Source organism: Stylophora pistillata, chromosome 4 (genome assembly GCF_964205215.1).
Source record: "Stylophora pistillata chromosome 4, jaStyPist1.2, whole genome shotgun sequence".
Classification (NCBI taxonomy): domain Eukaryota; kingdom Metazoa; phylum Cnidaria; class Anthozoa; order Scleractinia; family Pocilloporidae; genus Stylophora; species Stylophora pistillata.
The window spans coordinates 22,238,810-22,260,927 of NC_142522.1; the positions used below are offsets into that span (position 1 = coordinate 22,238,810).

At 39.6% G+C, this 22,118-nt stretch overlaps 3 protein-coding genes across 3 annotated transcripts; all 3 read right to left on the reverse strand.

Moving 5' to 3' along the window:
• Positions 1 to 210: 210 nt before the first annotated feature.
• LOC111323643 (uncharacterized) lies at positions 211 to 11,093 on the reverse strand. Its single transcript, XM_022927040.2, has 4 exons — positions 10,946 to 11,093; positions 10,378 to 10,434; positions 1,411 to 7,821; positions 211 to 1,175 (listed from the first exon to the last, which is right to left on the reverse strand). Exon 3 carries the CDS (start codon positions 7,797 to 7,799, stop codon positions 1,425 to 1,427), a length of 6,375 nt encoding a protein of 2,124 aa, XP_022782775.2. The 5' UTR covers positions 7,800 to 7,821; positions 10,378 to 10,434; positions 10,946 to 11,093; the 3' UTR covers positions 211 to 1,175; positions 1,411 to 1,424.
• Positions 11,094 to 12,226: 1,133 nt separating this feature from the next.
• LOC111323692 (uncharacterized) lies at positions 12,227 to 15,198 on the reverse strand. The gene is made up of 3 exons (XM_022927103.2): positions 14,810 to 15,198; positions 13,695 to 13,864; positions 12,227 to 12,681 (listed from the first exon to the last, which is right to left on the reverse strand). Exons 1-3 carry the CDS (start codon positions 15,123 to 15,125, stop codon positions 12,541 to 12,543), a joined length of 627 nt encoding a protein of 208 aa, XP_022782838.2. The 5' UTR covers positions 15,126 to 15,198; the 3' UTR covers positions 12,227 to 12,540.
• Positions 15,199 to 16,865: 1,667 nt separating this feature from the next.
• LOC111323704 (F-box/WD repeat-containing protein 5) lies at positions 16,866 to 22,116 on the reverse strand. The gene is made up of 3 exons (XM_022927119.2): positions 21,401 to 22,116; positions 18,491 to 19,244; positions 16,866 to 17,650 (listed from the first exon to the last, which is right to left on the reverse strand). Exons 1-3 carry the CDS (start codon positions 21,993 to 21,995, stop codon positions 17,377 to 17,379), a joined length of 1,623 nt encoding a protein of 540 aa, XP_022782854.2. The 5' UTR covers positions 21,996 to 22,116; the 3' UTR covers positions 16,866 to 17,376.
• Positions 22,117 to 22,118: the final 2 nt, after the last annotated feature.

Below are 22,118 nucleotides of genomic sequence, written 5' to 3' on the forward strand. Positions count from 1 at the left end.
CTTTGAGACAGAAATTCTTACATCAACAGGATCGTATATCACTTTTTAACTGGCTGATATTTTTAATGAATCCAAGTAAACGGTAAGCGGCCAAAGAATTATAACGTGCAACCGCGACTGGTAGGAGGGGGTGTGGGGGGTGTAGGGGAGAAGTAATTTGCCTCAAAAGAGTTAAAGAATTATCCAGTTCATTTTAATAAGATTATTAAATTAAAGAATTATCCAAAACATTTTAATAAGATTAATCACTAACACAACACTGCCGGGGTGCAACAACTATTCAAAAGACTTCAACAGGTGACAGTTACGGTTTAATGGTAATCAGAGTTGTCATCTTAAATCGATTGGTAATGGCTACTCGCGACAGGTATGAGTTAATGAACCGAAACAACACTGATAGTTCATCAATACAGTCGAACCTCGATTATTCGGACTCGTCGGGACCTCGGTAAATAGTCCGGATAATCGAGAGTCCGGATAATCGAAAATATGAATATTATTGAGATAGAAATGTAAACAAAAGGTATACAGCAAAGAAAACATCATTTTCATTGTGATATCTACACAGCCTGTATGTATTTACAGATAACGCATCAGAATATTTGTCTCGTCGCACTTGCGAATTTTGAAAAGCGCACAGGATAATACACTGTTTCAACAGTCTTTTGAAAGGATTATTGGGCTTTTTAATTTGCGACTCTGAGTTTTCAAGATCACAACTAATTAATATTCATGAAAAAAATTGGGACCAGAGAAGAAAGTCCGGATAATCGAATAGTCCGGATAATCGAATAGTCCGGATAATCGAATAGTCCGGATAATCGAATAGTCCGGATAATCGAATAGTCCGGATAATCGAGGTTCGACTGTATTGGATTTTCACACTTTTAAACAGCGATAGCGGATGATAAAAATAAACCTCCATTATTCAATTTTCTCTCCTCGCACAGGTTAAAAAGAATACTTCAGCGCAACGAACTAGCTACGTTCTACTGATCTAAGTCAGGAAAAACGATAAAAAAAGACAATTGTTTATTTGGGGAAGTCGAGAATTCGAAATGTCCTGAGATTTGAATCAGCTTTTTCCTGTGTCGCACCGGGAGTCAGGAAGATAAAGTACATCGGTCTGCCAGACGGGTTCTTTGCGTATTGAGAGGAAGCATTCGTGCGTTTATCTGCAAAAAGTGTAATAAACACGGGATGGTCAATTGTAGGTCCGAATCATTCAGGGACATTTTTGATAACTTTTTAACAGACTCAGTAGTTAATGAAAGGTTAAAAAATGTTTTGCATATTTTCATAACATTTCTGTGAAAATGAGACTCCAACTGTGCCCGGGTTACAGTCATTATGATTAAGCCTGACTCAGCTTGATTCAGCTACAGCATTGGTTATTAAATTATTACTTACAGGTATCCCTTCCGTCAATCAAACTTGATATCATCACCAAGGAGTGCAAACGCAGCCCAATGTTTAAAGTGCTTATAGAGTGCTGACCCTCTCAATTTCTTTGCAGACAAGTTAAGTGCCTCGCTTGCACTTTTTTTGTCCCACATCAAACTTCTGTAGAACACATTCATGAAAGCCTTCGTAGCCGCGTCATTCACAGGCCACAGGGACATCAGAACGGATCTGGCACCAGATCCAAGGAAGGCTCGAGATATCCCGACAACTCCCTCTGCTGTCAGTACCTTGCCACGTCCACTATTGCAGCAACTCAGCACTACAAGTTTGGCCCTTATGCCTACTTTTGCTATATCCTCCATTGTTAGCATATAATCTTCCTTTCTGGCAATTCCATCTGTGTGCTTATTCGGCGTCAGGGCAATTTCTCCTCTTTCCGCATCTCCATGAGCGGCGATGTGCACCACACTTACATCCTGGATCCTAGTTAAAACTTCCTCCTTAGTAGCTTGCTCTCCAATAAGTTTGAATACCGGTGCCGTCACATAACGAGATACCATATCAGCTTCTGTTCTGGCGTGCGGCAGAGGTCGCAGATTTCCAACCTTTCCTTCAAACTCTACCCCGGTAACTACTGGATCACCCACAATCAATGCCCCAGTCTGGGAATGGTATTCTTCAGGTGAGTCTTGAATGACCAGAAGGGATGTCAGAGAAGGAATAAGCCGAATGCGCCACGTTTCTGACATGCACTTTCCATCGGGATCTTTCAAGGCCGCAAAGGGGATCAAAAACATGTCGCCCTCAGGGATGATGACAATATCTGGACCACTGATAAATTCAAGGATAGGCCTAATTAAGAGGTCGTAAAGTTTCTTTAAGTTGATTTCTCTTTCTTCGTCGTCGTTACCACGGAGACAATACGGGTCGCCTTCATCGCTTTGTGCCTCTTCTGTCGATAATTCCTCTTCATAAAACGCGGCAAAAGACCGATCTTCGTATTCTTCTTCGTTGTCTGCAGGTAAGAATGTTAATGTTTTTAACGCTAAGTCTTTTAAAGCAGTGGTATCAATCTCTGTTCCTTCCAAAGTCACTGGCGCCAAATCATTCAAAGAGGGGGTATCAATCTCTGGTCCTCTCAGACTGGCATTGGTGCTTATCTTCCCGACCTTGTCTATAACCCAGAGATATATGTGTTTGGTTATGACGCTCATGAAGAGGAAATCAACTTGCTGTCTCTCCACTAGCCTTGTAATCGAACTCAAAGTAAATTCACTTGTGTTTTCAACTTCTTGTATGCCGAAATTGACTGACATCAGATCTACAAGTGCACGAGCTCGTCCTTTCTCTGCTGCACATAGGGCATCTCCCTTTTTTCCAAGGTTGAGTAATAACAAGGGAAGTCCCTTATAAAAAGAAACTCGTTGCTCGTCTAATGAGAGCTTGTATTCATCTTTGAGAGATTCTCTGATGCTTTCGTGGCCTTTTATACTTTCAAAGAAGTAGTCCGATGCTTTCGTGAAGCTATCCTGGTGAAAATGACTGACACCTAGACTGTACAAGATCAAGTGTTCTTTTTCCTTCAGCCCAGTTTCTTTGATGATTTCAAGTCCCTTCTCTAGGTAACTGATAGATTTTTCATATTGTCTTAGTGCGAAGTAAACGTTTCCTAGGTTAACATAGGTGATTCCCTCTCCCTGTTTATCCTTAATCTCCTGCCTGATTTTAAGAGCTTTCTGGTGATAGTCTAAGGAGACATCATGTTGGCCACGAGCATTGGCTATGCTAGCGAGGTTATTATATGATGTGGCTTCCCCCTCTCTGTCGTGATTTTGGATACAGATGCTGAGGGACTTTTTTTGATATTCAGTGGCCTTGTCGTAGTGACCTAGCTCACGGTATATACCTGCTAGGTTCGTGTAGGATGCTTCTTCACTCTCGTCTTGAATTTCGAGCTGAATTTTTAACGCTTCCTCGTGATAGGTTTTTGCCTTCTCGTGCTGACCAAGGGTTTGGTACACAATTCCAAGGCCATTGTATGACTTTGCCTCGGCTCTTCTTCTCCCAGTTGTTTTGGCTAGCTTCAAGGCGTTATCAAAATACTCAACGGACTTAGCATACTCTCCGAGATTCAGGTAAGTGTTTGCGAGTGAGTGATAAGCAGTCTCCTCTCCTGATTTGTGGCCGGTTACTCTACTTATCTCCATCTCTCTCTCGTGGTGCCTGATTGACGCCTTGCCAGGATTATGTTCCTCGTATCTTTGGGCATTACGCATTTTGTGCCTCTCTTGATTTTCAATGGACTTCTCATAAAGGTCGAAAACGTAATATACACACTGGGAGGTAATTTGTTCAGATTCTCTTTCTTCTGGTCTTTCCCCAAGCTCTTCCTTGATTTGCTCTACTTTCTCTTGGCACTTATCAGCTTCCTCCTTCCTACCAAGTGTATTAAATAAAGTGTAAAGCTTCTGGTAGAGTGCCCATTGTTCCTTTTTGTCACCCATTTTACTGCTTAACTCCAGACCTTTCTTGTAATATTCAATAGCCCTTTCACTTTGGCCCTGAAAATTGCATGCTGTACCAAGGCGTTTGAAGCTCTGCAATTGTCCTCTTCTGGCGCTGATTTCTTTACAGAGCCCCAAAGCTCTTTCGTGATACAGTATGGACTTCTGATGTTGGCCAAGATCACAGTAAATGCTACCAAGATTGTTACACGATAAGGTTTCTCCGTGTTTATCGCCAATTTCCTCGAAGATGGCAAGCGAAATTTGTTGATACTCAGCTGCTTTTTCAAGTTCCTTCTGAGCATGATAGATGGTTCCTAAATTGCTGTAAGCTGTTCCCTCTTTCTTTCTATCTCCAGCTACTTTGCTCAACTCCAGTACTTTCTCCTGGCATGGAATTGATTGGGAGAACTGACCAAACAAGTAATAGGTAGTGCCGAGGGCTTCATTGGATAGTATTTCGCCTTCCCTATTGCCAGTTGCCACGCAGATCTCAAGAGCTTCTTGCTGATGTTCAATCGCCTTTTCATACTCGCCCAGGTTACTGAACAAAAGGCTAAGGCTGCTGTGACAACACCGTTGACCTTCTCTTTCGTTTAATTCTCTCTTGACGTCGAGCCCTTTTTTGAAACACTCTACTGACTCCTTGTTTTTTCCAAAAATGTAATATATTCTGCCAAGGTTGTTGTAGGAAATGCTTGCTCGTAGTTTATCACCAATCTCATTATTGATCGCCAATGCTTTCAGTTCGTACTCGACTGACTTCTCAAGTTCACCAATTGCGTGGTACGCAATGGCAAGGTTGCTATAGGACGTTCCCTCGCCTTGTTTATCCTCTATAGATTTGCTGATTGTAAGTGCTTTTTCCTGATATTCAATCATTCTTTCATGACGGTAGAGAAGATTGTACACATTACCAAGGTTGTTGCAAGCTGTTATTTCTCCAACTTTATCCCCGATTTCTTCACTTATTTGAAGACTTGATTGGAAAGATTCAATGGCTTCTTGAAGCTGATCGAGTGCGTAGTATGCAGTTCCTAAGTTGTTGTGTGAGGTTAGTTCCCCATGTCTGTCGCCTATAGCTTTTCGGATTTCGAGACTCTCTTTATGACTTTCAATAGCTTTCTCGAAGAATCCACGGTCGTAATAAACGTGTCCAAGTTGGCTGTGAGATCTTGCCTCAGCTTTTCTGGCACCGATAGTTTTACTAATCTCAATCGCCATTTTCCTGTACCCGATGGACTTTTCGTATTGACGGAGAGAATGATAGGCAGTTCCAAGTAGCTCGTACGCTTTCCCAATGCCTAGTTTGTCGCCGAGAGCTTTACTGATTTCCAGGGCTTTCTCCCCGTAGCTGATTGACATCTCATACTGACCAAGGGCCTTATAAAGACTGCTGAGTTTGCTACATGACGCCTCTTCCTCCCTCTTGCCAAAATCATGCTTTGTGATAATGTTGAGTTCCTTTTCGTGACACTGAATGGCGTCTGTAATCTGACCAAGAGCCTCGTGCACAGTGGCCAAGTTGTGATATGTTGTTTTCTCCCCTTCTTTGTCCTCGCGAAGTTCCATTATCCTAAGACTTTGTTCAAAATAGCTGAGGGCTTCGTTGTACTCGCGCAGGGCATAGCACTTGGTTCCCAGGATGTTGCAGGACATGCCTTCTGTTTCTTTGTCTCCAACCTCTTTACTGGTTTCAATTGCTTTCACGAGACATTCTTTGGAGCGTTCTTTCTGCCCAAGTGCTCCATATACACGACCAAGATTGCTGTACAATATTCCTTGCTGTTGTTTCTGATTTGTAGCTTCGCTGGCCTCTATGGCTTCCAAGTAATACTTGATACTTTTCTTATATTGACTAAGAGCGGCATAAAGATTTCCAAGATTGATGCACGAAACAGCCACTCCACGTTTATCATCAATGACCTTCCTTATTTCATATGCTTTTTCTTGATACTCTGCCGCCTCACCGTATTTTCGAAGAGCATAGTACGCAGAGCTCAGATTACTTAAGGATGCTGCTTCTCCTGGTTTATCTCCAATAGCGATGCTAATGTCAAGCGCTTTCTTTAGACACTCTAGTGACTCAGCATATTGGCCTTTTGCTGAATACAAGTTGCCTATGTTGATGTAAGAAACTCTCTCTGTTGGCCTATCTCCAATCTCCGAACTTATTTTTTGACTCCTTCTGAAATGAACGATTGCATTCTCATATTGGCCTAAATCGTTGTATACACTGCCCAGGTTGTTGCAAGATACACCTTCTCCTCGTTTGTCTCCAATCTCTTTTCTAATTAGCAATGCTTTCTCGTGGTTCTCAATTGCTTTATCCATCTGTCGAAGTTCGTAGTAGATACTGCCAAAATTGTTGTAGGATGCAGCTTCTCCTTGCCTGTCACCGATAGCTTTTCTTATCTCAAGACCTTTCTCGTAGTATTCCAGTGCCTTTTGGAACTGACCAAGATCACTATAGACGCTGCCAACTTTGTTATACGACTCTCCCAGTCCCTGCTTTTCTCCAATCGCCTCATAGATTTTAATGGCTTTCTCTTGACATTCTATCGATTTGGTGAGCTGACCAAGAGAACTGTATACACCACCCATGCTGCTGTAAGACGCCCCTTCGACTTGTTGGTCCCCGATATCTTGACTGATTTCAAGAGATCTGTGCAATGATTTAAGAGATTCATCAAAATTAGCAATAACTTCTTCAACTCTGCCGAGGTTAAGGTAAGCCCTTGCTTCTCCTTGTCTGTCTCCTATCTCTTTGCAGATCTTTATTCCTCTTTCGTAGCACGTGATGGATTTCTCATACTGGCTTAAAGCGCAATACAGAGTGCCAAGGTTTGTGTTAATCGTTCCTTGCCCGTGATAATCTCCGAGCGACTGATAGATCTCCAGGGCTTTCTCATAATACTCGAGACATTTATCGTATTGGCCTTGGACATGGTGCACACCAGCCATATTACTGAGGGATGTACATTCTACATATCTGTCTCCCACTTCTAAACTTATTTCAAGGCTTTTTGTCGAGCATTCTATCACTTTGTCGTATTCACCAAGAGCGTGATACACTTGGCCGAGACTGCTATAGGCCCTCCCTTCTCCTTCTTTGCTCTGAGCCTCCTTGCTCAATTGAAGACCTTTTCTTAAATACTCGACTGACTTTTGATACTGGCCTAGAGCATGATAGACATCTCCGAGGTTTATGTGAGTGTTCCCATTCCTTTTATTATCCCCGACCTCCTCACTGATCTCGAGAGTTTTCTCATAGTATTCGATGGATTTCTCAAACTGACTAAGGGCACGATGAACGTAACCCAGTAAATTGTAGAGGCGACCTTCTCCACCTCTGTCTTTTATTGCTTTTCGAATTTCCAGGCTTTTCTGGAAATGGGAAATGGACTCTTCATATTGTCTAATATCGAAATGCGCGTTACCCAGCTTTTTGTATAATTTGGCTTCCAATTTAGTGCTGCCAGTTTCTTTACTTATCCCAAGAGCAGCGTTAAGATGTTCAATTGATTTAGCATGCAAACCGAGGGCATGGTACACGTCACCAAGATTACTGTGAACCTCGCCTTCTTCTTTACTATGTCCAGCTTCTTTGCAGATTACAAGAGCTTTCTCTAAGTAATCACGAGATTTCTCATATTTTTCAAGAGCAGCGAAGGAAATTCCGATCTTACTGCAAACAAGTCTTTCCTCATCTTTGTGTCCCGTTTCGTTGCAGATCGAAAGAGCTTTTTCATAAAACTCCACAGCTTTCTCGTATCGTTTCAAATCAAGATGAATGTTACCGAGATCGATATAGGATTTCTCTTCCTCTTCTTTATTCCCTTTTTCTTGGGAAATTCTCAAGGATTCTAGTATCCGATCCACAGTTTCCATGGCAGAACCAAACCGTATTCCTCTGCGAACAAGAATGAAAATAATTAACTAATAAACACGCCTCGAGAGTGCTCTGTTGTGTTGTACTGAGCAAGCAGGAAGAGCTGAAGTAGGAAATAAGTGTGGGGGAAACTCGAGAAATAGTGGAGTGTTTTCCCTGCCTCTTCTTGGCCATGGAACTTGCGCGTCGGACGACACCGTGATCGCAGCCGCTCACACTGATTCGTTTAACTGTTTGACAGAGACGCCAGTTTTGATACATCTTTCATCATTCTTTTCCAATACTATACGAGTGTTAGCAGCGTTTGACTTTTATTACAGTACTTAGGCTAAAGCTTAATCTTACAGCGTGAAAGTTGGATTAAAAAAGTTGGACAGCCCATTATGTCTCCTCTTTGGTATTTTTTCTCTTTCTCGTTATAATTACATCAATTTCGGTGTTTGATCATCCTCGGAGACTCAGGGGCTGAGTCGATTTCAAGTTAGGGCATGAAGAGCCCCTGGGGACATTGTCTTACAAGACTAGTTCCAAACGGTCGCAGTCGTTCTGCCATCTGATTAACTAGAAAATCTTTGTATTTTTCTGCCCAATCAGAGTGAAGTGTGCTTTAGAGTCCTTTCGTGTGTTTTAACACGGACATATACTAGTAGCTCAGTTGCTCACTATGCTTTTTTGGACCGGGCGACGGAGACTTGCTTGAGGTGAAAAGTTTCAGTCTCAGCACACAATGTAGGAGAAATCGATCAGATTGTCCGCGACCGTAGCCTGCAGTGCCGGCGTATTTTGGGCGCACGAGTGCACATTTTCGTATTAGGCCGCCATCTTAGATTTGGTAACTGTGGAGGATTGGGGCGAGGAAATATTTGCCGAGGGAGTAGGTGTTAAGTGGAAAAATGGGCAACGGGGGAGAGGGAACTAGTCTTGTAAGACAATGTCCCCAGGGGCTCTTCATGCCCTAACTTGAAATCGACCCACAGCCCCTGGGTCTCCGAGGATGGTGCTTGATATGTTTCCAAACTTTTTTTTGGTTCTGTTGATACTTGCATCGGTAACTGCTTGTTCCAAAATTTCACCCTCTGTATCTCCGTGTAAATTGTGTTGTCACTTACAGGTTGTTCTGCATCATTTGAAGCTAAGATCTCGAATTAGTAGGCCATCGAACAAATTGGTCGATGGCGTAACGCCATTACTCCGTGCATCTGAACTAGCTTGAAATCTGATAAACCACGATGTTTAAGAATTAAAACGGAACACGCATTACATAGAACTTTACCATAATGTCTTGTTTGTAACTACGTGAAGCATCTCCGAGTTCCATCCTTCTGTGCAGTGAGTTAGAACAATTGCGTCACATCCAAACGACTTTTGTGTAAGAAATAAATGTGCTTCACAGTCTTAAATGCTAGGCAACAGGAACTTGTATCACCCGTTCAGCGAACAAAAAAAAGAACGAACTGACAACTGATAAACTTAGTGATAGATGTCCCCGCGAATGGCTTTATTAAACAATACAGCTACATTCAATCCATAAAGCTTCCCGCCATCGTTTAAGAAAAGAACGGACAAACTTTAACAAAAACATGAACTATGCCAATTTTTTGCATAATTGATCAGTTGACCATAGTCCAGCTCAGGGTCAAGCTAAAGTTTCGCCTCTCAAACACATATGATAGAAAATATATCTGGCAGCTTTGAGTATTTGAAATTTGAAGAGAAGCAAAAAAGAGCAAATGGAGAGTTCCTGAGCTAGACAGGATAAAAAAAAGCTCCGGCCTTTAATGTTAACAATCTGTATCCAGGTTGTCTCAAGTAGAAGGAAGAGATCATCTGTCGCGTACAATAATTAAATAATTGTCTATTTTGATTCTTCGTTTTGAGACACTAGAATACTAAATCACTCTTTTCGTTTAGATACATTCGTAGGATAAAGTACTTCCGTAAATGGATCTAGGGCTGAATAGAGCTGGCTTCATGAAAAATGATAATTCGACGATTTACTTGGAATGACCCCGTGGAGCTCTTCGTGCCACTCGTGATCAACGGACATTTGAATACTCAACGATCAATTTGCTGAAAATTATTGTAATCTAAAACAAAATTGCACTTTGAGGTGTTGATCGCTAACTGAAGTTGTTGTTTTTAGTGTAAAGATGTTCATTACATTGTAGGCTTTCGGTTTTTCAGTTGGAGGCCGGTGGGTTCTAAATTCCGTATGCTAATCGAAATGCTGTAGAGTCAATTTTAAGAATTCCTAGAAATCGGTAGTGTTTACAAAGACGGTTTTAATTCAAAACTTTCGTACTAGAGTATACCGATTGAAAGCCATTGAAACGGATACAAATCTACAGGAAATTTCTAGTTGCCAATCTGCCACAAACACAATCACGCAGTAGCTAAATCAATTCAAATTTCTGTCAATTTAAAAACAAGTTTCGCTCGATGCATTTTTGAGTACTAGTAACTCATCAAATTGAAGTTACTATTTAGGTCTATTTACATGGATTAATAGTCATATTTAACTCGTAAGGAAAGAGTTGTGCAACAATAATTCTTGAAAACAAAATGCAGATCCCTTACCTGAGAATCTAATCAGGCTCTTCAGAGTTTTAACAAGGCTCAGTAGATCGATTGTAACTGTAGAGAGAAACAACCTAACAATTAGTCCTCGACTGCAATTAATTCTAGACGAGTGACATTATATGCCTCGTTTGTGTTTCGATGCATTGGTTCGACAAAATCGGTTGGCTATGGACTTAACATCGGCTATATGAAAATTTCTCTCTATATATAGTCGTCAGATAAGAAACGATTTGGTCACAATTGTCCGTTCTGATGTTTATGTTTAAATGCAGATCAGGTAATGCTATCGGCGCCGTTTGAGTGCAATGATTCTCGACTTATCTTTAAAAGGAAGAGGGTATCATTGGCCATGAAAATGTGGACCACTTTCAGTAAGAGTTAGCGTAAAATGAATTAAAAGGGAAATGTTACGAAAGCTGATTTCGCTTCCACAAACTTCAAACTGCAATTTTATTCCATCGGACGAAAAAGGGAGCAAGCGATCTGCGGCCTTTACATTGCCTAATAGACCGAGAAACTATTATATAATGACAAATTTTTTCAAGCATAGAACCTTCTCACAAACCTGTTCGTCGTTCTGAGAAGTTTTATGCCAAGTTAAACTGTTCAACTCCACGGAGACCGCCGTTGGAATCAATTTAAAAGCGAAAGTATCGGTCACTATCGCTTGGGGCCGTGAAACAGGAAGTATTTCTATCCTCAGTCTCGGCCACAGGAATCCCCTATTTATTCGTTCTGGCAGGGCCTTGGGAACGAAAAAGTATAGCTTTTTCGCGCCCAGATTTCTCGCGCAATTCCAAAGGCGATATGATATAATGAACATATGCAGAAAAAGGAAAAAAAACAAAAACAAAACAAAATAAAACAAAACAAAACCGATCAAAACTTTCTCTTCATCACTTATTGTATGACTTGAAGTTTGCCCGGAAATTACTCAGTTATTTCTAACTTATTGATCAGTTTAGCCCGATTAAAAATTCTTGGTATAACTTAAGGAGGACGATCACAGTATTCAAGTTCGTATTTTGGATTCCAGATTACGGTAATGTAAAAACACTGAACAAACTGCTTCATTCATGACCTTTCAGTTTTGACATAAAAGAGCGAACAAAGGTAACGAAAACTCTTGTTCGCTGTAGAAGTCCCCCTTGATGTCAGATAGCCCTTATTTATACAGCCTAGTCCCTAACTTCAGAGGTACAAAAGCTTTCAACGTACCTCGTCCGTTAAAATGTTCATTCGTCGGTGCAAGTAGGGACTAATAAGTGAAAGAAAAAATTTAAGAGTGATTAGGAAGAAATTTAAAAAAAAAGGGAGAAACAACTGGGTGCTGGCTGGGATGAGCTGATTCCTGTAAAGTTCATTTTTAAACGGAAACTAAATTTCAATTTTCTCAGAACTCCAAATTGTTAATTCTCGATCACGAAAAACCATTCCTTTTCACCTTTGAGGTCGTTTCTTAGATAAAAACCAAACTCCACCATGATGGTACTTTCACTGTGAGAAATTCAGGTTTTGCGTAGGCTTTCACGCGGACGTCTCGGAAAACAAATCGTTCCAAAAGACTTTCTACATATTACTGATACGAGATAAAACACACCTTTCAGTAAGACATCCAGCTCGAAACGACCTAGTCCTGTTTGGCTATCTTGAAAACAAAGGAAACTTAAATGTTTTGCTTCGAGGCTAGCCTGAGGTTGTAATTGCATGATAACCATAACCTCTCGAGGTTGTAATTAACTCAGTCCAGGTTTCACCAGAGTGACAAATATTTGTTTGAAAGTCGTCGTTGCCCTTAAAAAATTTAGAATTACAAGCTGAAAGTAAGCAAGTTTCCAGACAAATAATTGATAAAGAGACAGTTTTTATTTTTCTGTTATATATCACGCCAGTAATGTTTGCATTGATAACATTATTGCAAAACATTTAGCTAAAAAAAAGCGCACCTGATTTACCCAAGGATGGTACGTTAAAGACTTTAAGACTGTTTTTATAAGATACCTTTGCATAAAGTTAACGAGATTTACAAGCTTCTATGTTATCCTTTTTCTTAAAATGCGTCAGCTCGTATATTTAAATATAGTTCTGCACATTCCTGCTTTTCTGAACACTGTTAACTATGCTTCTGTGCATGCGGGGTGAATGAGTTCCTTTATTCCTTTAAACCTTGTCAATCCAAGTTTCTTTTTCAATTGATCGAGTTTGGCATGCCACTGTGAAGGAACCGACAAGGAAATCAGGGAAATGCTGCTTGTTCTCCTTCCTCCATTTGATTCGGCGATTTTGGAACCAGATTTTAATCTGTTTTATTATGGAGACAAACATACACTTAGTTGTTTGCTAGGCAACAAAGCGATTCATTAAAACAAGCGTAGGGTTATCGTTAGACATTCTCAGGAAGAATACGCTAGACCAAAGGTATACCTTAAACGCGTTCGAAATCTTACGCTACAATACAGTTGAATACAGGCAAGTTGGAGAGGATCAGTGCGGGATAGTGTCTTCTGATAGTCTGAGCGTAGTCCCGGAAGGACCGTTGTCATTGACGATGTGAAACGCTTTGACAACCTAAACAGATTTCATTATTTTGGTAAGACTGTCGAAACCTCAATTACTTTCACCATCAACAGTACATACGGTAAGACTACATATGCATATCAAACAGCCTCTAGAACTAACAATAAAATAATACGCAGACAATTAACTAATTCACACATTCTAATGAGATTTGGTGTCTGAACTTTTTTTATGCGCGTGTTAATTGACCACGCCCAAACGTACATACGCTCTTAAGAGGCCCGTTTGACCGAACGCTTTTGCCTTCTTACATGCGTTCTGTGGATCACCTGACAACATGGAGGGTTCAATTCTTCCACTCTATGAGACAAGATCGCTCATATCCATAGATCGAATGAGGAGGGAGAAAGATCTGCCAGGATTATACAGTTTATTTTCATCAGGCCGTCCTTTCTCCTCCTCAGGGACCAGCTTTCTGAACAATGATCGAGAAAAATTTAAGACAAAATTTCTCATAGCTTTGATCAAGGATGACGGGATGTTACAATTTTTCTGAGCAAAAACATCGACGATAGAGCAGTCTCTGGGGAAAACCTAGAAATTTACGCTTGTACATTAGTTAATAACGTTCTGCTGTTGTTCAGATAGAGCTTTTGTTTATTGTTTGAGTATGGCGCCGTGGATACTGAGTACATGAGAAATAAAGAGCCATAGAGGTAAAAAGTTGTTTGGTGTGACCTGAACTGCGCACATTGTCTTGATTTTTCCTTGTAAAAACTAGAGAAACCCATGCGTACCTGTGTCTCTGAAAGATTCAGCGCCTCCGCTAACTGCTGTCGTTCTGCGCCCACAACGTATTGCTGGTCAGCAAACTCCGATTCCAGTCGACTCAATTGTTCACAAGTGAAAATGGTTCGCTTGCGGCGCTTTTTCTTGAAACGCTGCTGTCGGTTAAAACCCTCTCTACCTACACACAGACACATTGTCAATCAATAAAGTGGGTAGTTTCTAAAGATAACTGCGGTGCTGCGTCAGTGGGGGGTATTACAAGATAATTTGGTTTTACCCTGAGCTGAAAACGTAAATTGGCCACCTTAAAATGAGTTAGCCCTTCGTCTTTTGGCTCTGATGAACGGTTGCAAATGTACATTATCAACTCAGCTGATAAAGCCAAATTACAGTGCCGATCAGGACAGTTTTTTAGTCATTTTCAAATTTACGATAGATCACCGAGCGCTTAGTCTGCCTTACCATTCAATCTGTACGAGAGATCCGTTTCAGCTGGCTTACTCAATTTTCCCGCGCTTGCTTTTTGTCATCTACACTCGCAACTTCGAAATTAAAAGTTAGAAGAGCTTTAAAAGCTACTTCGTGCATTGTTCAGGGACAATGCAAATTTTCTGTCTTTTTGATTATATTGTACTTTACAAATACACGTGTAATGTTTTTAAATTTCGCAGCTTAATGCGTTGATTCGTAAAGTAATGTCTTCGAGAACGTTTTTCTCTCCCCTTCAGTTTTTGTTTTAATCTTTTATTTTCTTTTTTTTTTTATCTTATTTAAATCCATGATCTCCCAAGTTTCCTTGGTTTCTCGGTTTTGGTTTTTTGTTTTGTTTTTGTTCTTGTTGTTCTTCAATGTATACAAAACATGAAATCACCGCTTTCTTTTGAAGCTTTTAATTGTTAATCCGCTGGAAAACCTTATAACGGAGATTTTTTTTAGTATCTCTTTCAAAGTGACTTTTTTTCAAAAAAGGTCATACCCTTAATATTAAATTCATTCTTGACTGAGGATAAAAGTCGCCTCTAGAGCAAAGACGTAAGCTGAAAACTTGCTAATGAATAACACGAGTCGTAAAAATTAGACTTAAAGCCAGGAACTAATTTAAAAGTAACAGTTTTGAGCCTACCACTGTTGGAATTATTTGCCTCCCTTTCGGTATCCCTTGCAGTTTGTACTTGATCTTTATCGCGAATAGTATACGACTGGTAGTGACGAGACGACATACGCATCATATTGAGGGAGTCCGCCGCGAGGCTATACGAGGGTGAACGCACAGCCAGTACAGGATTTATCGGAAACTCCACATGGGAATCGGGGTACAGTTCCCCCGGATAAACACAACAGGGCTGAAGGGGTATGCGGCGATTCCCGGGCAGGGAGCACAGAGAGCAAACAACGCGAGTTGGATGAACCGACAAACCATATCTGCTGTTGTGAAACATCTTACTCGCCGTGTGTTACCCTTTTACACAAGCGATGAATTTTAAGACACACTGGTCGTTCCCTTAGAAACTGTGAATCGATCGTAAGAACTCGCGGTGTAATTATCTTGGTATCGCTTACATAATGAAGCAAAACCACATTTAAACAATGCCTTTTATGGGAAATGATGAGATTTCGCCTCTTGTAAGTGTTTTCATATATTTGTTAGCCATCACGCAGACAATTTATCACCGATCTTGATCTAGCAGAGCACAGTGTTTTGGTACTCTGTTTCGTCGTCATCCGTTTTTGAGATTCTGCCCTTGGAAGTTTGACTGCTCCTAAATCTATTAGTTCCTGGGTTATGATTAATTATCGATGAACCAGTTTTCAATGTGCACATGTCAAAAGACTATTTCATTGTTAACTGTAACTATGATAAATTATAATTACAGAATGTCCCTACTGACTGGCGCCATTTACCTTGACACAATAAAAATTAAATTTTCGCTCTGTTCCGTGGTTTTAAGACTTAGCCCTACATTCTGTTCCTGTACAAAGCTTGTAATCTGTGAATCTCTATATAAGTTATGCTTTAGTAATGACGGTATTGTATAAGATCTACGCGTGTTTACACAAGTTCTTTCAAGTTTAAAGTTATCTTCATGTCTTCTTCCACTTTGCATTGTTCTCGCATATCTTTATTTTTCAAGATTATGTTTCGTTCAATATATCGCGTTTAATCGCGTTTTCTGAATAAAAACTGGAATTGGTAATCTCAATTAAAATCATGCAGGCGAAATTGATCCGTAAAATTAAGATACTTCTTTGAAAGAGTCTACCCTAAAGATCTGATTTATTTCACTTGTTTGTGACTATAGATAACAAATAGTTCTTGATAAAATTTTTTTGAGCGCGTTCTATAGCAGATTGGCTTTAAAATTGTGGTAAATTCGAGGCAAAACATGGAAAAAAATTAAAGCTTCGATATGCTAAATATTCTAAAAGAAGACAGGTTTACTTAGATAAATGGAAGGCCGCACAAATCATGACCAAATCACCAGAAAATATGAGAGCTTGAGCTCCAGTTAATCTGGATTTTGAATAGCTCCACCAGATATACGCGTATTCGCTTTATCAAACGGCACAGCGTATATTAAGTATACGGCGTTTCCGATGCTGCGTCTATTCAACAGCGGCAGTAATTCGCGTGCGGAGTTTATTTTTAAGTCGTATTTCTCAAACAACTACCAACGATCCCGACAAATCATTTTCAAATATTGTGTGAAACAGAAACTTGTTTAACGTTGTAATGTCTCGCTTTTTGAATATAAATTTTAAGGGATGATGTTGATTAGCGAGTTGACGCACAGGTACATTCTCTTGAAATGGTGCGAGGATTAATCGAGGGCAGCCTTTACTGGTAATTTTGCTTCCATCCGTGGCGTATAATCTTGCATGTTCCTGATTCGATTGAATGAATGGTTGAGGAACATACCTAACAGCCACTGGAAACCCTTCAACCGTACTAAACACAAACGAAACAAAAAACAAAAAACAACAATAAAGGAAACACAATCTATTGAAAATTGCTCTAAAAACCAGTTAATGTTTTTGTGATTTAAACTTGCCTCAAACAACAGCCTGATTGGTTTGATCTTAGTCCTTCCTAATCAGAGCAGTCTTGAAAATCATGTTTTTTTTGTTTTTTTTGTTTGTTTTTTTTTTTCAACTACACCCCACAAATGTATTAAACTTGCAATGTTTTACCTACCGTTTATTTTCATTTGAAAATGCAAACAGGCCTACAAATACAAATATTACTTGAATCCTACAGGTGTGCATTCTCATTGCCATCATTTGTATTCTGCAGATAAAACCTTTTAAATTTGAAACCAACCACAAAAAAGAAATATTTCACATTTTGCAAAGAAGAGAGCTGATGGTTCATCATGAACCTTGGCAAGCATTTCCCTTCTTGGTAAAATGTCTGTTTCTTGAAGTATCTCTAGGAAGTATCTCCTACATTTTTCTGTGTTGTCTTACAAATGTTTTCCCTTTGTATCCCATGTCATTTAGAAAATGTTAAAAGCCTCCTCAGCCACTTTGTTCATTCACTGCCAGTGAATGTGTCCAATGCTCATGTTTAAGGTGCAGATCAATGGCTAAAAGATACCCCAGCCTGTGATAATAATTTATGTTGCCAAAAGAAATAAAAGCTTGTGGATCAAGGTCATGGTTTGAATGTTTCTTAGTGCGAAAATATCCTGTTCACACAACTGTTTCAACTGTCTCTCGTAAAATGTCTTCATAGAGAGAGCTGACCTCTCCACTTTGCTCTTCCAGATCTGCTTCCTTATACAACTTAGACAAATGTCGTGACTTCCATACTCGGATTGTGTGGTCATCACTTGCACTGACCACCATTTCTTGATTAACTGGGTTAAATGCAACACAGTTCACTACATTGTTATGTCCCTCCAGAGTGGCCAGCTTGGCTCCAAAGTGTCTGTCCCACACATGAGCACAATGATCCTCTGCTCCACTATAAAATTAAGAGTAATAAAACCTAGGTGATTCTTATATTAGAAGGGCTGGAGGTGTGGGGTTACTCCCTGGTAATAGGCTAATGTGAATGTGCCACTGGATGGGGTTGCATTTTCACAACTGTACTAAAAATCACAGGGTCACATTTTTTTTCAATAGAGTTACTGGAATGGGGTCACACATTTTCAGGATTTTGGGGATAAGAAACTACTGGTAAGTAGGGATTTAAAATTGGTGTTTGTAAATATTCATGGTTAGCAAATGTATGTATACCAAAACGTTTCAACTGTAGGTGAAAACTAGTGTTCTACATTCAGTTTAACAAATGTGTGAATTCTTTTTATGATGACCTACATAGAATGCTTTATCAGGTAGAAATATAGGCAAAAGATGGGGTCCATAATTGGTGATGGAGTAGACTTAAATGGGGTGGGAATTGGCACATACTTATTCATTTTTTCAGTCAGTGTTGTCAGTACAGCCTACTCTACCACATCTTTAGTTTACCACATAAGTAGCTAGCAACCCATGCAAATTATACATGTAGCTCTTCAATGGCTGGCTCTTATCCGAGCACATGTATACCCTGCACAACGTTGGGGATGCTTTGGGCATTACTTAATCTTAGAGGTATGTGCATATTTTATTGTGTTGCCAGTGAAACAATTTTATCATCAACATCTGTGTTTTACCTTAAATTGTTGCAACAAGAATGAAGTCTCTGTTTGCTTGGTGGTATAGCAACATAATCATGATTTCATATCTAATGGGCACTTAGGTTTGTTCTATTCTTGCAATCCTTAACTAATTAATCTATATTTTAAATTCTGTAGCTTACCTTGCAACCAGCTGGTCCGCAACATTCAGAAAAATGAAGAAACAGCCATTATTTGCAGTGTATGCTTTATGGCCACTGTGGACATCAACAAGTTTATATGTGGATAAGCTGTAAACCTGCAAGGTGATATCGTTAGAAATCTCTGGAGGAAATTGGGCTGATTCATCAACAGCAATGCCAGCTGGCTGCTCCCACATGCGACAATTCACATACAAATACTGCTGGTCTGGTGATAAGCTCATCCCGATTATATGTGCATTTGTTTCAATGCAGTGGTCTTTCCTGGTAAAAAGTTCATATCCCTCAGAAGAAACACCTGTATTTTGCTCAAAGTTACTTCTAATGCCCTCTGGTAATTTTAGCCACTTGAAAACTATCTGATGAGGAACATAGGTCACAGTACCATGCGTGAATATTAGGCAGATATCCTCTTCTTTCTTCATTGTTGCAGAAGTATACGAGTGTGGTAAAGCATTAGCATTTGGCCGAGCCACTAGAACAGTCCTAACAGAGCTTGAATTGTGATTGAGAATTTGAGCAAGGTTTGTTTGATTTTCAGTTGATGCATCCACATAATTTGCCCAAAGCTCAGAAACTGACGACCCATCATTTTCAGGTTCCATAAATTCAAATGTCCCTGAGATGTAACACCTTTCAGACAGCCATGTTCCAAACACATCATATGGTTCATTGTTTATACCATGCACTAAGGCGATCACTGAAAAGTTGTGTACTTCACAAATAAAAATCTCCCCTACAAGAATAAAATAGAAATGTAATTATTACCTAATATATCAGGAAGATCAGTTTGCACAGTGATTGCAGTGAACAATTTTACCGGTATTTGTCCTTGGTAACTATTTTTGAATGCTATTACATCGTGACCTAATCTTTAAAAAAATAATCCATCAACAACAGAAAAACAGAAGGCTTAATTCATGTATACTAATAAGGCAGATTTGTTAAGCTTGCACCTATGTGCACATAATTTATGCAAAATTTTAAATTTGCTCCCCAAATTTTTTTGATTCACACTTGCAAGCTATTTTTGGTGCATTTCTGAATGAAACTTTACCATTAAGCAGCCTCATGTGGGTTCACATTTAAATCAAGAATGTAATAGCACATCTGACAGAAAGAGAGAAGAAAATTGATTATTGGCTGGCATTTCATTAAGCATCAAATTCTCAAAGCCATAATGATGAGAAACGTGTGATATACAGTATGTACAGAGAATGGATTATTAGATCATGGGAGTGAATTCCAAAATGCTCAGGGCATCAAAATCCACTCTTGAATTCTGTGTACAGTATACAAGAATCTGATAGAAAATCTCCAATCTTTGATGCAAAATGACTATCTTGGTTGAAGTGCACCAAAACCCCAAAATTTTTTTTCGCTCAACGAAATAAGCTTATTTTTTGGAGTATTTCTGTGCAAAAATTTTTTAATTTGCTCAAATCTTTAATTTTCTGTGCCCAGTCAAAATACGGAAAATCAGCCGCCATCTTGCCCCATGGCCGAGTTTAAAGAGGAATGGCACTAGCAGGTAATGTGACGTCAAATCGAGAACACGAAAGTCTGCATTTCACACATTTTCACTTGTTTGGGAAGGTTGTCATCGATATTGTCCAAAATATGCCAACTAGGTGTGTTGTATGAGGAATGTATGAAGCGCAATACCCTCTTGCAAATTGCGCACGTTGCTACATCCGCCTACAACACACTTAGTCGGCATATTTTGGGACAATATCGACGATAACCTTCCCAAACAAGTGAAAATGTGTGAAATGCAGACTTTCCTGTTCTCGATTTGACGTCACATTACCTGCTAGTGCCATTCCTCTTTAAACTCAGTCGTGGGGCAAGATGGCGGCTGATTTTCCATATTTTGACTGGGCACAGAAAATTGAAGATTTGAGCAAATAAAAAAATTTGTGCTCAGAAATACTCCAAAAAATACGTTTATTTCGTTAAGCGAAAAAAAATTTTGGGGTATAAGTGCACTTTAACCCTTTCACCCTCAGTATCTGACTGTTAATTCTTCCAACTAGCTGCTACACATTTTCTTGAAAATCAGTTGAGAGAATTTGGCAGCAGATCAAGATAACAACTTCAACCTGAAAAGTTTAAGCAATATAGGGAGAAATTACATGTTAATCGCTTCTGGGAGTGAAAGGGTTAAAGTTACCAACCATTTCACTCCAAGTAAGGACAAGATTAAAAGGGAATCTTTCCTTACAACTCACTGTTAAGTACGATGTTAAACAGAAAAGTGATGGGAAGAAATAAAAATACCAACTTAGGAACATTTGTTTGATTAAAGAAATAATTCTAAGAGCTTAAGTACAAAGAAAGTCAGTCAGGCAGCGTGGAGAATTAAGAATGAGATCTTGGAAGTAAAAGAGTTTAATGACCATCAATTCTAATCCATTACTTTTCAAAAGATTTCGCAAGATCAAGTCATTGACTATGTGGGATGTAGGTTATAGACACTAAGCCTTCGAGTTACTTGATGATCAAGCTGCGATATTCTCCCAGAGAGCTAATTTGTGGGACATCCAAAGAACCAGTGAGAAGGTCATGATTTTGGTATCTGATGGTACAGGCAAAATAAATATCTTTTTTTCTTACATTGTAACTGAGTAAAGGTATGACTGAGACTGTCACCTCACTGACTAAAAAAAAACATCTTTCGATGTTTTTTTCAATTTTTGTGGTTGAATCTTAAAGGGTGGAGTTTATATGCATTTATCACATGATCTTACTTGTATGGCAGGGGAGAGGGGGCGTAGGAAAAATTATTCCCCATGCAACCAGCCATCATGATCGCGATCATTAGCTAGGAATAAAATTTACAAAGGAAAGCATAAATTTTTTGTTTGGGTATTAAATAAAAACAGCCCTTACCTGTATAGCTTAAACGCCGTAACTTGTTGACTCCTGATACAAGAAGTAATGTATCGCTTGCATTGAACTCGCAGAACTGAACATACTCCCAATTACGCTCCTGGAAGTTAATCTTCTGCGCCATACTGACACATGAACAACTAGAAACGCGCCACAGAATTACACTACAGTCTTTCGAACTTGAAGCTAACAACTGACCATTGTGAGAAAAAGTTACATGAAGGACTTCATCAGTGTGTTCTTCGAGTATCTGGCTTTCCACTAAAGGTGTTTTGTAGTGGATCCTTTGAAATTCCTTGAACCAAGAGGACGCCGATTTAGGAAGTTTCAGTTTGATCTTCTTGGTACGGTCCGGATATAAAGTTTCTTGGAGCAGTGATTTCCAAAGCATCTCGTCCTTGGACAGCCGATACCAGTTGCGGCACACTTGACCTGCATTTAAAGCTTCTTTAGGAGAAAGGAAAGAAAAGATGTCTAAAAGGAGATTGTCAGGAAGTTCCGTCCAATAAGGTTTGGCTGAGGATTCTTCCAGCAGTTGCGGGACAGCTCCAGCAGCGGAGGCTTTTTTGTGATCTTCGTCTACGATAAAAGACATTGCTATAAAACATTTCCCTCTAAAATGCAAGATCTTAACGGCTTCTACTAAAATATATATTCACAAAATAAACTAAAAGCGCACTGGCCACCATGTTACCGATTGTTTAGGCTTAGGTAACCA

Coding starts and splice junctions, on each gene's coding strand:
- LOC111323643 (XM_022927040.2), bottom strand. CDS start 7,799: ATGGAAACTGTGGATCGGATACTAGAATCCTTGAGAATTTCCCAAGAA.
- LOC111323704 (XM_022927119.2), bottom strand. CDS start 21,995: ATGTCTTTTATCGTAGACGAAGATCACAAAAAAGCCTCCGCTGCTGGA. Junction 19,245..21,400: donor ACGGCGTTTAAGCTATACAG/GTAAGGGCTGTT, acceptor TTATTCTTGTAG/GGGAGATTTTTATTTGTGAA. Junction 17,651..18,490: donor GCGGACCAGCTGGTTGCAAG/GTAAGCTACAGA, acceptor TTAATTTTATAG/TGGAGCAGAGGATCATTGTG.
- LOC111323692 (XM_022927103.2), bottom strand. CDS start 15,125: ATGTTTCACAACAGCAGATATGGTTTGTCGGTTCATCCAACTCGCGTT. Junction 13,865..14,809: donor GGCAAATAATTCCAACAGTG/GTAGGCTCAAAA, acceptor GTCTGTGTGTAG/GTAGAGAGGGTTTTAACCGA. Junction 12,682..13,694: donor TGAATCTTTCAGAGACACAG/GTACGCATGGGT, acceptor ATAATAAAACAG/ATTAAAATCTGGTTCCAAAA.